The following is a 16,387-nucleotide window of genomic DNA, read 5'->3' on the forward strand; positions in this document are numbered from 1 at the left end:
ATGCTATTATGAGAGCTTTTACCCAGCGCAATGTACAACGTGTTGCTTATTTGTTAATAGGTATAAACTCTGTCGACATGGACTGCTGTCTTCCAGTGCTTCCCACAATGATTGACCCCTCACGTCCATCAGCCTTAAAAGCCCATCATTATCCAAGAAGGGCTTTTAGGCTCCATGAAATGTTTATGCTTGTACAACTTTCGGTATCATGTTTGCTTGCGGTGTCGTGTTCGTAGCGCATCATGACTCGTCTTCCCAGATTTGGAAGAGAAAGCAGCTGCAACGCTGAACCGTCTGATAGCACCTTGGTTTCGCAGCCATAGGACAAGACTGGTCTTGTGTTGCGCCAGGCCTTTTGTTACTTAGAAATGCATAAGAGGACCTCCCATCTCCTACCGAGCCTTATAGCTCGAGGCATGTAGTTGTCTTGTGACTTAAAGCCTCTGTAGATTAAACACCCTCCCCCTGAGTCAATACTACTCTGCTCAGGAGCGAAACATTGATTGTCTGACAGTAACAAACAAGGAAGTAGAGCTGACGTTCAGACTTTAGTTCAGTTCAACTAAATCTTACTGGAAACTGTTGTGATGATGTCACAGCAAGGCAGAAACTGAAGATATAGAGATGACTATCGGTTGACTAGGGAGGGAAGATATTTGGATGAGTCATTCCTTTCTGTTTCCAAATTGCTGCTGACATCCTTGAGGTATGTTTAGTTTTAAGCATTAAGTGTATGTCACATACAGTGAAATGTGACAAAAAAAGGCCAAAATATATTTTAAATATGTGCTAAATATATGTTGTACATAGAGATGCACCGATATATCGGTCAATAATCGGTATCGGCCAATAAAAGCAAATTTTCTAGCCGATAGCTTAAAAACAACCGACAGTCAGAGCCGATATATCCTGTCAATCAAAAATGGGCAGGAAAATGCACTGAATTTGGGCTTTGTATAGAGAAAATGCTAAGAAGCCAGTTTGATGTTCAATATTAGTAGTAATTATATGAATTAATAACATTAGGAAAGTTAAGAAATAATAATTTAATCTTCAGAATTTAGTTAATGTGTGTTAATATTAATTTGAGTAATGTGTTTGTTTATAACTGATACCAGTTACTCTGAAACAAGTTGATGAAATGGAGAGAATAAAGTTTTTATTTGCATTTCTTTCAAAGAAAGAGAAATATAATGATGAATTATTAATAATAATGAAATTATCATTACCCCCGAACTATGTATCGGTATCGGCAGATATCACTCTGAATAATCGGCTATCGGTATCGGTGGAGAAATTTAGTATCGGTGCATCTCTACTTGTAAACTGTTAAGTTCAATGAAATATATTTTTGAAATTGAAAATATATTTCGTTTTAGCCTTCATAGATCAAAATATACAGGCTAAATGCAATGTGGATGGAGATCAAAACTAGTATCCAAATGAAAATTTATAATGAAAAATGTGTTTATAGTATCGTTTATAGTAGAGAGAACTTTTTTATTGAATTGTGTTGAAATGTTCATGCGTTACAGACATCAATTAAAGCTTTTTTTTTTTTTTTAAATGTGACAAATGTGAAAGTATTTTCTTGGATTGAAATATAATATGAAGGGCAAATATAATGCCTTTATTATTCTATTAAAATATATTTTCAAAAAACTATTCATAGAAAATATATTTATATAAATACATAGTAGCAATTTTTTGGCTATATATATTTGGCTATATAGCTGCTGTGCAGTTTAGTCCATGCAGTAAAATCCTTTTTTTTTAAATATATTTTTAAATATAGACCTCATCACGCTTATGAAAATAAAAACAACAATCCAAACTATACAACAGTAAAAAACAAAGTTTTTTGCAATGTAAATACTTTTACTGTCTTCCCAGTGCCACAGCACGTTTCTCCAGAGCATTTGTTGACAGTAAATAGCCTCTCTTGGCAATCTCTTTGCCCCCGGGATATGAAATAGGTGACACATTACCTCTCAGACAGACGGCAGGGATTGCGGTGAGAGGACTTGGTCCTTTAATGTGGAGCATGAGTTTGATCTGAGCAATCCCACCACACCCCAAATCTCCCCATTTAGCCCCTACTTCCATTTTTATTGTTAACACACAATGGGTTTGCTGTGTCAACCTCAGCCAATAACCTTATCAACATGTGCAATGCAAATAAATGACCTAGCTGGGCCATTTTTGTTCTGCGTTTTGAAGTTTAAAAACATGAATATGCTTGTGTTGAAATGTAGGAAAGGATTTCACTTCTGAGTGATGTTTGTGCTGCTTTCTTCCCGTAAAAAAACAATGTCACTTCCTGACATCATCATTATTGTGAAATTGGCTTTTATTACTTCAATGGAATACATTGCAAATAGCTATCAGGGTATGAAAGTGATATTGGAGACAGGGAAATGGATAAATTAAAACAATGTTTTGTTTGAAACATTTTGATTAGAGAGGTTAAACTAATATGATTTCCATCTTGAAAAATATTCCATTTTCATATTGCATTTACTATTAGACATGTAAAACGGGAGCGAAGATGGAATTACCCTTATAGCTGACCTATATTTATGACTTGATAAAAGTACTGTTTGTACAGATCCGCTTGTAAAAACAAGTCTGCTTTTGTTACTGGCAGTGGAGACTGCATGCATGAGCTATCTCTGGGCAGAAACATGTGGCATGTGGGGAGTGTATTCACTCTTCATCTATAAACAGGTTTTTCAAGCTCAGGCAGGTTGACGGAAACAAAAGAGACTCATTGTGAGAGGCAAGAGGGTGAAAACCTGTTGAAGAGTTGATTCGGGCTCTCATTATAGCATTTACACATCAATGGAAAGAGCCAGTCAGCTGGAAGATGATTTGAAGTAGTTTGTTTGCTATATATGACAAAATATAGAGATTGAAAGATACTGTAAATAATAGAAAACAGTTATTTTATTTGTTTATTTTTTTTTTTTTTTAAAAGCCCAACCCAAGAAGAATGTGGAGCACAGAAACTTCGCACAGTATAGTTTGAATCTGGATGATTCTAAATTACTGTTACATTCGTTGATGTTTTAAGGCAACAGTACAGACCCTAAATAATAACATTTCTTGGTTATATGTTGTTATTTTAGTTCTTTACTACCCTATAAAGCTAAAAGAGGAGATTTCCACCACTTATAAAATATTTTGTCAGCCACATATGGTAAAAGTTAGCTACCGTTACTTTTTTTTTTTTTTTTTTACATTTTTTTAACATATCTGATATACTATTATTTAACCTACATTGTTTTTCTTGAAATTTTGTTTCTCATTTAGGGTCATGAACATGCATTTCAACATGCTGATGTGTTGTGAAATGTGCATACAGAAATTGTATACGTTCGTACTGTTCGTGGGTCAGTTTGGCCCGTATAGACAGCTGTTCAAAATCAACTACAGACACAAAATACTAAACACTTCTGTGTTGTATGTCTGAACTCCTCAGCTCTAGTCCTGAAGTGCCAGTGTCTTACTGAGTTTAACAACCTTTTATTTTCAAAGTTTGTGAAAATATAAAGTTGTTTTACCCGTTAACTGTCTGTCCCACTTTTTGAGCATAGATATGACTTTTCTAACTTAAATTGTTAAAAATCTTGATCAGACTGAAGTTTGGTATCTTTTTAAAGGCAACACTTCACAGATTATTGTAGAAGTAACAAAAAGTTGTAAATGTTCAACTCTAAAACTTCGAGAAAAGCAAAGCTTAATATTTAAACAAGTTCTGTGCTGAATTTTAGGTTATCTGAAAAAAAAAACAAAAAAACAACTTTCAGTAAGATGTTTTGTGCGCAGTACCAAACTTCTCCACTAGATGACATCCAGACTCCACCGATGACCATATAAGGACTCTTCAGTTTGCATTTGGTTTGAGTGATCTGAACCATATATTTCCATACTTTTCAAAATATATATGAAGTAGACTTCCTATTCAGAAGAAGTTTTGGCAGTAATGTTAATATCTGATTTAAATTCAATGTGTTATAGTTTGGCACCACATCACAAATGAAGAATCTATCGCTATTTATCTATTGCTCTGTCATTTCTTTTGAGAATCAGTCACCAAATATGAAAACTAGAGTCAGAAAGCTTTCAAATGATATATATATATATAATAGTGGTTAAAAACATTTTTATAAATCATAAATTCGTATATTTATTCTTTGTAGTGTGTGAATAAAGTATTGATATTAAAAGTTAATCATGATTGTGTGTTTTTTTTTCATAGTGTGATTTTTGGGGAATTGTATTGAATCCAATTAGGGTGAATTTGGCCCGGACCATACAGGCTGTAACCAGAAATCAAACAGTTCATGAGGGTTAAACTTCAAAAAGATACATATATTTATGTGTTCTTTAAGGCCTGCTTCAGTATACTACGTTAAGTTAAACAAGCATTTAAAAATGTAACTTGCTTGATGTCTGGTTACATGTGCTTCATAATCTGAGGTTTTTTTTTTTGTACTGTTACTTTTGTAACATTACCCTCATTACAGTTATATGGCACAGGTTTTATAGGCCTATGTGTAATGTTTGTCTTAATTGCACCCAAGTTTGTCTTGTTAATCGAATCCAGACTGTGTCTGACAACACAAACCAGTCACCTCATATCTTCTATGATCTTTTGTACTGAAAACACACAGAAGGCGATCCTTATAAAATGAGATGACTAAGATCTAAGATTCATGATCTACAAAAAATTTGTCTAATCAATTGATTCCAAAAAGTATCAATTCTTCAATACCAAGGCGCTCGGGAATCGAGAATCAATTCCAAAATCAGGAGTCCAATGTTAACTTGTTTCGATGCATCAGTATTTTTGAGTGGATTTGAGGGAAAATTTATAGAATTGGGTAAAAGGAGAATTATAACACTATTCCAGACTAGACTCATAGTTACTGAGAGAGCAAGAGTAATACTGACATCTAGTGTCTAAATTGCATTATAAACAATCACCAAGGATTGTTGTGGCAGATTTAGTAGTTTATGCCTACATGAAGTTTACAGACTTGAATTTGATTTACAATAATCCTAAATTGATATTAAATTTAATTTGGTATTGGCATTTCAATCACAAAACCCCGGAGATCCAATCTGAGCCCCTCGCAAACCCCTGATTTGGAAACCTTGATCTAGAGGATTAAAGGACTAAATGATCTTGAGCAATATTTTATTTACTTCTTGCTCAGGAGTGGATTGAACCCACAATATTATGCTTGTTCTCCATCTCCTTTCGTTGTCTGTCGAGTGGCAGTCGCTAGTACACCACAGTTCATCGAACGTTTGGCGTCGGTAAGTAAATACAGTAAAACATTATCAAATATTATTACAATTTAAAATAACTGTTTTCTATTACTGTTTTGTAATATATAGTAAAGTGTAATTTATTCCTGTGATCAAAGCTGAATTTTCAGCATTATTACTCCAGTCTTCAGTGTCACATGATCCTTCAGAATCTGCTGATTTGTTGCTCAAGAAACATGTCTGTGTCACAGTTCCCTTCCGTTCTGGACTCCATATCCCATCATCCTCCTTGTTTCCACTCCTGCACTCACTTCCTCGTCATCTCCCCATCATCACGGATTACCGGCACCTGCTCCTGATCATCTGCATCCCTTTATAATGGACTCACTCCCTTCACTCCTTGTCTGTTCTATTGTTTGCTAAAGTGTGTTTTGGTTGTGTTCCTTCGCCTTCGTTGAATAAATACCCTGTTTTGTAGACATCCGTTCATGCTTCGTCTCTTCTGCAACCGACACCATAACAGTCTGATTATCAATTAAAAATAAAAACGGATTTTTTTTTTTTTTTTTTTTTTTTACAAAAATGCATTGCTTCGCTTCAAAAGGCCTTTATTAATGGATGCGTTTTTTTTTTTTTTTTTTTTTAATGCCCATTCACAACCATTATGAACCTTGGAGGACTAAGGATATTTTTAAATATATCTCCGATTGTGTTCATCTAAAAAAAAAAAAAAAAAGAAAAAGATAGTCATATACACCTAGGATGGCTTGAGGGTGAGTAAATCATGGCATAATTTTCATTTTTGGGTGAACTAACCCTTTAATCAAAATCATAAACTCCTTATTGCTGTGTTATTCCAATTTCAACCACCAGAGGACACAGGAACTCAGGCTTGATATTAGACCTGTGGCCATGGAAGTGATTGGAACACCTGAACTCAGTGATTTGGAGGGGTGTCCCAATACTTTTGGCAATATAGTGTTATGGGTTTGTCTCAATCAGTTCCCTAGCTCCAGAGCTCGTGAATCAGTATATCGGGCACTGGTAAGGACAGCAAAGGACGCTGGTTCACTACACATTGGGACACTTATGACTCTATTTCCGGCGACGTAACAACTTCTTCATTGCACAACATCACTACTGGTATATGAACAACAGCAGAGCTGATATCTTTCTGACATTACTAATGTTATTTAAAGTACATTATGATAAATTCTTTGCTTGTTACATAAACGTGCAACATTTCAGCCGTAAATAAATTATAAATGTTAGCTAAATTATGTTCATTACCTGTCTAGCGATGTATGTTTATGCTGAAATATAATAAAATAATGGTTTGTATTTTTAAAATCACCTATCATGTCGTTATGTGTAGTGAGTTGGCTCACGTGATTTAAGATTCGTGCTTCAGAACTTCCGTTAAGGGAGCGTAGTGAGCTTCGATGCTCCCTGGTTTTCACGGTGCATTGTGGGAATTTTTAGGGAGCGAACGGTTAAGTGCCCTGGAAGGATTCGCGATTGAGACTGCCCTTAAAATGGCTGACTCCCTGATCAGTGCCCTGACTTCTGAACTAGGGAGCTGATTGAGACACACACTATGTTTTTAGTACCTTTATGGACCTTGAGAGTTTGAATGGCTTTGCTCTCAATAGAGGCGTCACTGAGCCATCAGATTTCATCAACAATATCTTAATTTGTGTTCGGAAGATGAACGAAGGTCTTACAGCTGTAGAATGACATGAGGGTGAGTAATTAATGACAGAATTTTCATTTTTGGGTGAACTAACCCTTTAAGGCTAAATTTTATATATATATGTATATATGTATATGTATATGTGTATATATATATATATATATATATATATATATATATATATATATATATATATATATATATATATATATATATATATATATATATAATATTATTATTATTTTTTTTTTTTGCTGGTATTTTTGCAATTTGGCCAGTATTTTTGTATAGCAAACATCTAGTGTATTTTTCAAACAGTTTTATTTTTATATTCTTTATTTGTTAATAATATGAAAAAGATGTGCACTCTGAAGCACTTTAATCATGGACACAGGAGATAAGATGTTCCATGATTAAACCTTTTTTGTATTCTTATATTGATATATAGGTGGAGATATTAGCTGGAGAGCGCGGTGAATGCTTTGATTGTATTCTTTATTTGTTGCCATTACTTTAGACTTTAAAAATTCTCTGTGGGAATACAGTATTTGTCGTGTTCCTTATTACTTTTTTCACTAGGTGTCTAGATGAAAAATATGTGAGAAACTGCTCCTGGGGTTATTATCTCAGGATAGTACAGAAATCTCATTGGTTCCAGTCGAGTCATATGTTTTTTTTCTTGGCAGATTAAATCACTCCATATGCCACACCCTCAGGCAAACTCTCCTAAAAAGATAATAAACGCCTCATGTGTGTGCATTTTGGGGAACTCAATAAATCGAGTAGCTGCACAATCTTAAAAACAAGTAAGAAAGTAATCCCTGAAGGACGTTTGAGACATTTGAATGGAGACAATGAAGTTTGTGCAGTTGGGATTTATTATTTTCCTTTGTAAGGTAGGATTTTATATACATCATATCAGGGCACATTATGTACTTATTAGTGTCCGATAGTTCTCTTCATATTCAGAGATTTTGTTTGAAGCGCAACATTGTTTAAAGGTCTAATAAAGTTTGAAGTTAAATAATTAGGGAAAAATATTTTGAAGCTGATTTTATTTGAAATTAGAAATGAACATTCTGGGAATGTTAAAATGAAGTTTAGAGCTTAGAGTGAGGAATAAATTGCTAAACATTTTAAAATCCACAACCAAAAATGAATGTCAAATGTTTAAGAAAATAAAAATGTGTTGCTGTTGTGTCATTTTCATATTATCGGTGATCGGACAGAGTTTGGGAAATGTAAGTTTTAGTGACTTTTATGTTGCAGGGTTTGATATATATATATATATATATATATATATATATATATATATTTTTTTTTTTTTCTCTCCCAAAACTAACAAACTTCTGTTTTGTTCCTTTTGTTTTATAGCAGTCATTAAAAAGTTAAGGTCACATTAAAACTGAAACTTTTTTACAATAAGACTCTTCAAATGCTTTATTAATGAATAATTTCCCCTTGTCCCAGAGCCAAACTTTCAATCTATATAAAAATATGAATTATATACTCTATAGAGTGTGGCATTTTAAATGGCAGCGTTTTCCAAAAAAAGTGTTTTTATATATGTTTTTTTTTGTTTTTTTTTTTTCAATTGTTTTACAATTGAAAATTAAGTGCAGAGAGGGTGATGTGCTTGTAGTTTTTCACACTAGGTCTGTAAATTGTTTATTTTTTAAATCCACAGAGACAAAAGTACCCATATGTGAAAAGAAACATCTTTTATCTAATTTTAGACAGTTTTTTTTTAGATTGCTAACCATACATTGGTATAAAGTGAAATCACGCTGTTATTTTATTATTTTTTTATATATATATATATAATTGCTAGGACAAATTTCTCAATATTTAGTTCACTTTTTAAAAAAACAAAAACAAAAAAACTTCTTCACTCCTTACCAACTTTCACTTTGGCACAGCAGTTAATTTCACATTCAAAATACACCAAAATATCGTAGGGTTACATATGTGTAAGATTATTTTAATCTCTATTTATTTTTCCTGTGCCTCATTCTCAGTTTGTCTTTTTCACTCATTGAACGACATAGGCCTATGGGAAAAGAGTCATGAACATGAAGCCAATTCGTTCACAAAACCTCCAACTTTTACTTCTGTACTTGGCTTTTATACATGTTTCAGGGGTGGTGTAGCAACTGTCCAATGAGAATACACATTACATCATTATAGAATGTGAGACAGAATAATAAGTCTGTATATGGTCAGTTTCCGGCTTTCAGGGCCCTTTCTCCTAGATATAGAAACAGGGCCCCTTGGCTGCTTTCCATGAAACAAACAGATGTGTGATGAAACAAGAACATCTCTTCTCCCCTCTAACACTTAAAACCTTACAGACCAGAGAGAGAGAACACAGGGAGACACAGAGAAAGAAAAGTCAACATCTTTCAGTATGTAACCTGGTTCCCTGAGAAGGCAAAGAGACGCTGCATCATGGTGATGCTATGGGAACGCCTTCAGTGTGCACCAGTGGCTGAAGTACATGTTAAATCACACCAATCTTATTGGCCATGTCGGTCATATGACGTCACTGAATCGCCGGCATGACTAACCCTAAGACATCCCATTTGAGGGAACTCAACGCTGCATCATGGTGCTGATCCATCTGCTCAACAACTGCCTGTAACCCTCGGTCCTCTTCGGAAGAGAATGGCAAAAGTACTTTCAGAAGATCTAGCCAAGAATAACTTGCTGTGTCCGTTCATGTTTTGAAGGAGGCGTGGCTTTGAAGGGAGGGTGGGATCTCATGCTTTCAAAGCTAGCTTGCTGTTGCTACGCTCTCTGAAATTGCCTACCCTACCTTTAATATGTTTCAAATTAGGCTTTTGTATGTGGATTTGCGGAGGAGTCTTCATGTACTCCTGGCTTTGAGTCGGAGTTGCTGGTGTTTAAAGTGCACAGAGATCACCTTCACCAAGGAAAAAGACTAGGAAGAGGTAGGCTGTGTTCTCTTTAAATAAAACCTTGAAGAAACTGAACGTTTATTTAAATTTTTTTTTTTTTAGTATTTGGCTAAATAATCCCTTGCACAACGCAATCAGATACTAACTGTGAACTATAACATTCAATCAAATTTTAGGCATATACGTTCCCTGTATCCACTAAATTTGATTTTATCAGGGTCTCGCACAAGTGTGTTGTAGCTCACAAATAAGTATTGATGATGTATGCCATAAATAAGTGTTTTCACTTGATGCTGCGTCAGTAGATGATGCTATGAGGACACCCTCCAGAGTCATCCATGCATCAAAAGGACACACCATCGCACCACAGATTTTTTTTAGTCAGGAAGTGAATTATCTGCCTGTGTTTTGTCAGAATTTCCAGCAAACAAAAGCGAGAGTTATCTTTGCCCAGGTTGGAACACTACACTTTTTCATGGGTGTGTGTGTCTCTGTATCCGAGCACAGATCACTAACTCCACCACCTTTGACTTTATCACCATCTCTGGCATGATGGAGCAGGGCAAAAGTTATATACAGAAAATGAGCAAAGAGCGCTCCCATTATAAACAATGTAGCTGATATCACAGATTGACCAGATATACGGTACTACAGAAATGCTGGCATCATTATGTTTTTAAAATTAAGTATCTACTTGGTAACCCTGATTAATCACAAAGATGAAGTACTGGTACTTTTGACAACAGACCATCATCAGGGTGTTTCCACAGCATCAGCTACTGACACAGCGTCTTGTTTCCCACTCAGGGAACCAGGTTTACATATGTGACGAGATGCTTTATTTGCCAGTTGAATCTCTTTTCTCACAGTAATTTTTAATACATGTGATGGAAGAACAAGAATGCTCTTTCAGTCCTCTGACAAGTGGTTTGATGTGGACACGGATGGGACTGTAACGCTGAAGAGACAAGTCACTCTTCATGAAGGTCACAAGGTGTTTTCTGTGCACGCTTGGGACTCCAGTGGCAAGAAGCACACGGTGTCTGTCAGAGTTGAGCGTGTCCACCATCATGAGGACCATCACATGGACACGGTCATGAACATCTCCTCTCCACAGGTACAAACAAGTTCATACAAGAAACTGCTGTCAGTACAGTACAAGCCTGACCTCTGTTGGACATTTCAGTTTTTATGTGTGCTAATTCACTATGAACATATTCAATGATCAATTTCTGTACATGTTTAGGACTAATTATTGAAGGCTTGACTTTTATAAACTTTTATACTGTTTTATATTCTACGCCATTTTTTTACAGCCAGCGATGAAGCAAAGAGGTCTTGAATCACCCTAAATAGGTTTTTTGAATAGGGACCCAAAAATGTTATCCTCCCCATACATTAATACTGTTTTTTTTTTTTCTCCAGACTGATTTTAATACAGTCGGCATTCATAGTATACTTAATAATGATCTAAATATTTGAATTTGATTTGGTGTGCTGTATTTAACTGTAAACAAAAATGTTTTGTGCTCCAGTGTCTTTTACTAATATTTTCAGATGGAGTCTCACTCTGATGATCTGATTCTGATGTTTCCAAAGTCTTCGACGGGTCTAAAGAGAGCAAAGAGAGGTTGGGTTATTCCTCCGTTCCGTGTTCTTGAGAATAGCAGAGGTCCTTTCCCAATAAAGCTGGTCCAGGTGAGTGAAAGTCATGAAGGGAATGTTCAAAATGAGATGAATGAGAAAGAGGTTTCTGTTATTGACTTTGTGATTTCTTTCTGTATTTAGATAAAGTCAGACATGTCTAGTGAAGCTCAGATGCAATACAAGATCACAGGTGAAGGAGCAGATCTGGACCCTAAGGGGACTTTCACTATAGAAAGATTATCAGGGAATCTGTTTGTGACTCGACCACTCGACAGAGAAAGAAAAGCTTCATACAGAGTAAGATGATTTTTAATCTAACTTTTAAAATTAATAGTTAGTGTATTTCAGTGTTGGATTGTCTTCTCATTCTTAAGTAGACATTGCTGCCTATGTGTGGATCAGATACACTCAGATTTTATCAAAAATATCTTAATTTGTGTTCTGAGGACAAACAAATGTCTTACGGGTTTGGGATGACATGAGGGTTGAGTACTTAATGACAGAAATTTTATTTTTGGGTGAACTAACCCTTTAATTGTACCGTACATTTTTTTGTAGTTTTTGTATCTACTAAAAATTAAGTCAGTTTTCTTTAGGACTACACTTGCATATTGATGTCAAAGCTAACAGACATGGACCAATTTTTATATTATTATATTATTAATATTTCTTCTCTTGTCTTTAGCTTATAGCTCATGCTACTGGAGTTGATGTGGATGTAGCAGAAAAGCCAATGGAAATTATCGTAAATGTGCTGGACCAAAATGATGATTATCCTGTTTTTACTCAAAATCCATTTAATGGAAATGTTTCTGAAGCTGCTGAAATAGGTAGGTGTATGGTGCAGTTTCTCAGTGAAATTGTTTTTAGCATTTTTTTTTTTCTCCCCCAATTGTCTCTTCAGCTCGTACCACCTAATCAGTCTTTATTCTCCTCTCACTGAAGGTCATGAGTTTATGACAGTCACAGCCACTGATGCAGATGATCCAGATACTGACAATGCTGTGATCAGATACTCAATTGTCAAGCAAGATCCAGAATTGCCAAATCCAAACATGTTTGAAATCAACTCTGTTACTGGAGGAATTCGTGTGAATTCTTTAGGCTTGGACAAAGAGGTGAGAAATCTGATGAATGGATCTTGCAGTGATGAAGAATGATTTAATATAAACAAACTCACCTGAAAACATCTTCCTTTTCAGAAATGGTCCAAATACACTTTGACAGTTGTCGCTGCTGATATGGAAGGAAGAGGTTTTTCAACCAGTGGCACAGCTGTTATTACTGTGACTGACAGCAATGATAATGCAAAATCACAGAAGATAACGTAAGAAATGTTGCAAGTTTCGTTATTCCATTTGAAAATTCTGACTGATAATAAAATACTGAACAATAAAAAGACCATAGACTTGCATTGATGGACTTTTCATGAATGCATTTTTATCTTTTTGTCAAACAGCCTCACTAGCATTATTAACCACTGAGAACCATCTTAGCAACTGTGTAGCTACTACCTAGCAAGGCCTATATCCAGGGCCTAAAGCAAGCCCTGCTTCATCAACGAAAGTTTAAGCCTTGCCAATTTAAATATTCAAGTGCAATTCCCCAGTGTGAAACTAATTGCTGGATCTGTCGTGGTTGAGTTTTCAGTAACGCCGGGATAACCCAGTGCAAAGAGTTTAAAGGGTTAGTTCACCCAAAAATGAAATTTCTGTCATTAATTACTCACCCTCATGTCGTTCCACACCCGTAAGACCTTCATTCATCTCTGGAACACAAATTAAGATATTTTTGATGAAATCTGTGAGGTATATGTCTCGTCCATAGACTATATAATCATATATAATAATATAATCAACACTTTCAAGGTCCAGAAAGGTACTGAAGACAAAATAGTCAACGTGACTACAGTGGTTAAACCTTAATGTTACGAAGTGACGAGAATACTTTTTGTGCGCAAAAACAAAACAAAAATAACTAAATATAAGATAAAAAAACTAGGACTACTAAAATGGCGCACATGACAGGAACAGAAGGGTGAACTAAAAGTCCAGTTAACAAAACATGAAACACAAAGACAGGAAATACAACACCTTCCAATGTTAATGTCTTCTCTTCTCTTCCCAGAATTCAAATTAAGGCATGCCTGTATATCCTATTGACTTTGTCAAACTAAAATTAAGATGTATGTTTTGGTTCCTCCCAGGTATAAAATTGGCAGTGATCCTGCCGGCTGGCTGAGTGTACATCAAGACACTGTAACGATTAAAGTCAAGACGCTTACGGATAGAGAATCTCCCCATGTGAAAGATGGCAAATACACAGCTATCATTTTGTCCGTGGATGATGGTAATTTGTGTTTCTTTTTAATAGAAGACTACTTGCTAGCATAGCCTTTTTCTAATGTTTGTGCTTGTGTGCAGGAAATCCTCCAGCTACTGGCACTGGAACCCTGGTAATTGATTTGGAGGATTTGGGCATACATTCTGGCTGCAATGATTCAGCCTGTTCCACACTTCTGCTGTGAAGAAGTAAACATGGTTAAATGTGTAAACAGGGCCTTATATACACCTTTAGAGTTCATTAATTGTTTATTCATAATTAAACCCCCCCCCCCCATATATTTGCTGAACATTAGTATTTAACACTTGTTATATGTACATTATCTTAATAATGCTGTAATCACTGTTATATAAAGGATAATGTACAGCCAGATGGTTTATTATATATTTTAAATTGCTGTTGTACTGTTTTCACAAGTAATTTGTTTTCATATATTAAAAACTTTTTAGTACTAATCTCACAAGATCATCATAAATGTACTGTTTTTCAAACATTTAAGAATGTTTTCTATTGATTTATTACAAGATTCAAAATCACATCTTAACTTTTTCACTCTTTTAATAAGTTTAATCTTTATATACTTTTCTTATAAAGTAATTGCTTCATATTGTTATGAACATTAAACCTTCTAATTTGCATCTGTTGTTGTTCATTTGAATACATTTGGCTATCAGTTAATGTTTAATCAGTGATTTATTTAGTACATCTATTCTAAAAATATATTTTTGTTATATAGAACTGACTTGCAATTTCCAAAACAGATAGCCAAATATAATAAAACTTCGTTAGAGTATAAGCGATTTATCACAGACGATAACGGCAATATTCAGAGGAAACAATAACTGTGTAACCATCGGATAGACACACACACACACACACACACACACACACATATATATATATATATATATATATATATATATATATATATATATATATATATACAGGTGCTGGTCATATAATTAGAATATCATCAAAAAGTTGATTTATTTCACTAATTCCATTCAAAAAGTGAAACTTGTATATTATATTCATTCATTACACACAGACTGATATATTTCAAATGTTTATTTCTTTTAATTTTGATGATTATAACTGACAACTAAGGAAAATCCCAAATTCAGTATCTCAGAAAATTAGAATATTGTGAAAAGGTTCGATATTGAAGACACCTGGTGCCACACTCTAATCAGCTAATTAACTCAAAACACCTGCAAAGGCCTTTAAATGGTCTCTCAGTCTAGTTCTGTAGGCTACACAATCATGGGGAAGACTGCTGACTTGACAGTTGTCCAAAAGACGACCATTGACCCCTTGCACAAGGAGGGCAAGACACAAAAGGTCATTGCAAAAGAGGCTGGCTGTTCACAGAGCTCTGTGTCCAAGCACATTAATAGAGAGGCGAAGGGAAGGAAAAGATGTGGTAGAAAAAAGTGTCCAAGCAATAGGGATAACCGCACCCTGGAGAGGACTGTGAAACAAAACCCATTCAAAAATGTGAGGGAGATTCACAAAGAGTGGACTGCAGCTGGAGTCAGTGCTTCAAGAACCACTACGCACAGACGTATGCAAGACATGGGTTTCAGCTGTCGCATTCCTTGTGTCAAGCCACTCTTGAACAACAGACAGCGTCAGAAGCGTCTCGCCTGGGCTAAAGACAAAAAGGACTGGACTGCTGCTGAGTGCTCCAAAGTTATGTTCTCTGATGAAAGTAAATTTTGCATTTCCTTTGGAAATCAGGGTCCCAGAGTCTGGAGGAAGAGAGGAGAGGCACACAATCCACGTTGCTTGAGGTCCAGTGTAAAGTTTCCACGGTCAGTGATGGTTTGGGGTGCCATGTCATCTGCTGGTGTTGGTCCACTGTGTTTTCTGAGGTCCAAGGTCAACGCAGCCGTATACCAGGAAGTTTTAGAGCACTTCATGCTTCCTGCTGCTGACCAACTTTACCTGGTTTAAGGACCATGGTATCCCTGTTCTTAATTGGCCATTGGGTATTGTGAAGAGGAAGATGCGATATGCCAGACCCAACAATGCAGAAGAGCTGAAGGCCACTATCAGAGCAACCTGGGCTCTTCTAACACCTGAGCAGTGCCACAGACTGATCGACTCCATGCCACGCCGCATTGCTGCAGTAATTCAGGCAAAAAGAGCCCCAACTAAGTATTGAGTGCTGTACATGCTCATACTTTTCATGTTCATACTTTTCAGTTGGCCAAGATTTCTAAAAATCCTTTCTTTGTATTGGTCTTAAGTAATATTCTAATTTTCTGAGATACTGAATTTGGGATTTTCCTTAGTTGTCAGTTATAATCATCAAAATTAAAAGAAATAAACATTTGAAATATATCAGTCTGTGTGTAATGAATGAATATAATATACAAGTTTCACTTTTTGAATGGAATTAGTGAAATAAATCAACTTTTTGATGATATTCTAATTATATGACCAGCGCCTATATATATATATATATATATATATATATAAAAACTTACTAAATGTGCATTATAGT

The 16,387-nt window shown here is 35.3% G+C and overlaps 1 protein-coding gene and 1 long non-coding RNA gene across 8 annotated transcripts in view; both read left to right on the forward strand.

Moving 5' to 3' along the window:
* Nucleotides 1-721: 721 nt before the first annotated feature.
* On the forward strand, nucleotides 722-5,847 carry LOC127516471 (uncharacterized). Its single transcript, XR_007930988.1, has 2 exons — nucleotides 722-5,325; nucleotides 5,529-5,847. It is a non-coding gene; the product is annotated as an uncharacterized LOC127516471 (long non-coding RNA).
* Nucleotides 5,848-7,682: 1,835 nt separating this feature from the next.
* The window catches only part of LOC127516451 (cadherin-4), a 60,853-nt gene continuing 52,148 nt past the window's right edge, over nucleotides 7,683-16,387 (forward strand). The window contains exons 1-7 of one of the 7 annotated variants that reach the window (XM_051901105.1): nucleotides 7,688-7,866; nucleotides 9,807-9,921; nucleotides 10,758-11,005; nucleotides 11,446-11,586; nucleotides 11,677-11,832; nucleotides 12,221-12,365; nucleotides 12,481-12,653. In XM_051901105.1, the coding sequence (XP_051757065.1) occupies nucleotides 7,816-7,866; nucleotides 9,807-9,921; nucleotides 10,758-11,005; nucleotides 11,446-11,586; nucleotides 11,677-11,832; nucleotides 12,221-12,365; nucleotides 12,481-12,653 (1,029 nt within the window). In that variant the 5' untranslated portion in view covers nucleotides 7,688-7,815. Of the gene's footprint in view, nucleotides 7,867-9,806; nucleotides 9,922-10,757; nucleotides 11,006-11,445; nucleotides 11,587-11,676; nucleotides 11,833-12,220; nucleotides 12,366-12,480; nucleotides 12,654-16,387 lie in introns of all 7 variants that reach the window. The other 6 variants (XM_051901102.1, XM_051901100.1, XM_051901104.1 and 3 more) reach the window with 6 other exon arrangements.

Source organism: Ctenopharyngodon idella, chromosome 7 (assembly GCF_019924925.1).
Source record: "Ctenopharyngodon idella isolate HZGC_01 chromosome 7, HZGC01, whole genome shotgun sequence".
NCBI lineage: Eukaryota > Metazoa > Chordata > Actinopteri > Cypriniformes > Xenocyprididae > Ctenopharyngodon > Ctenopharyngodon idella.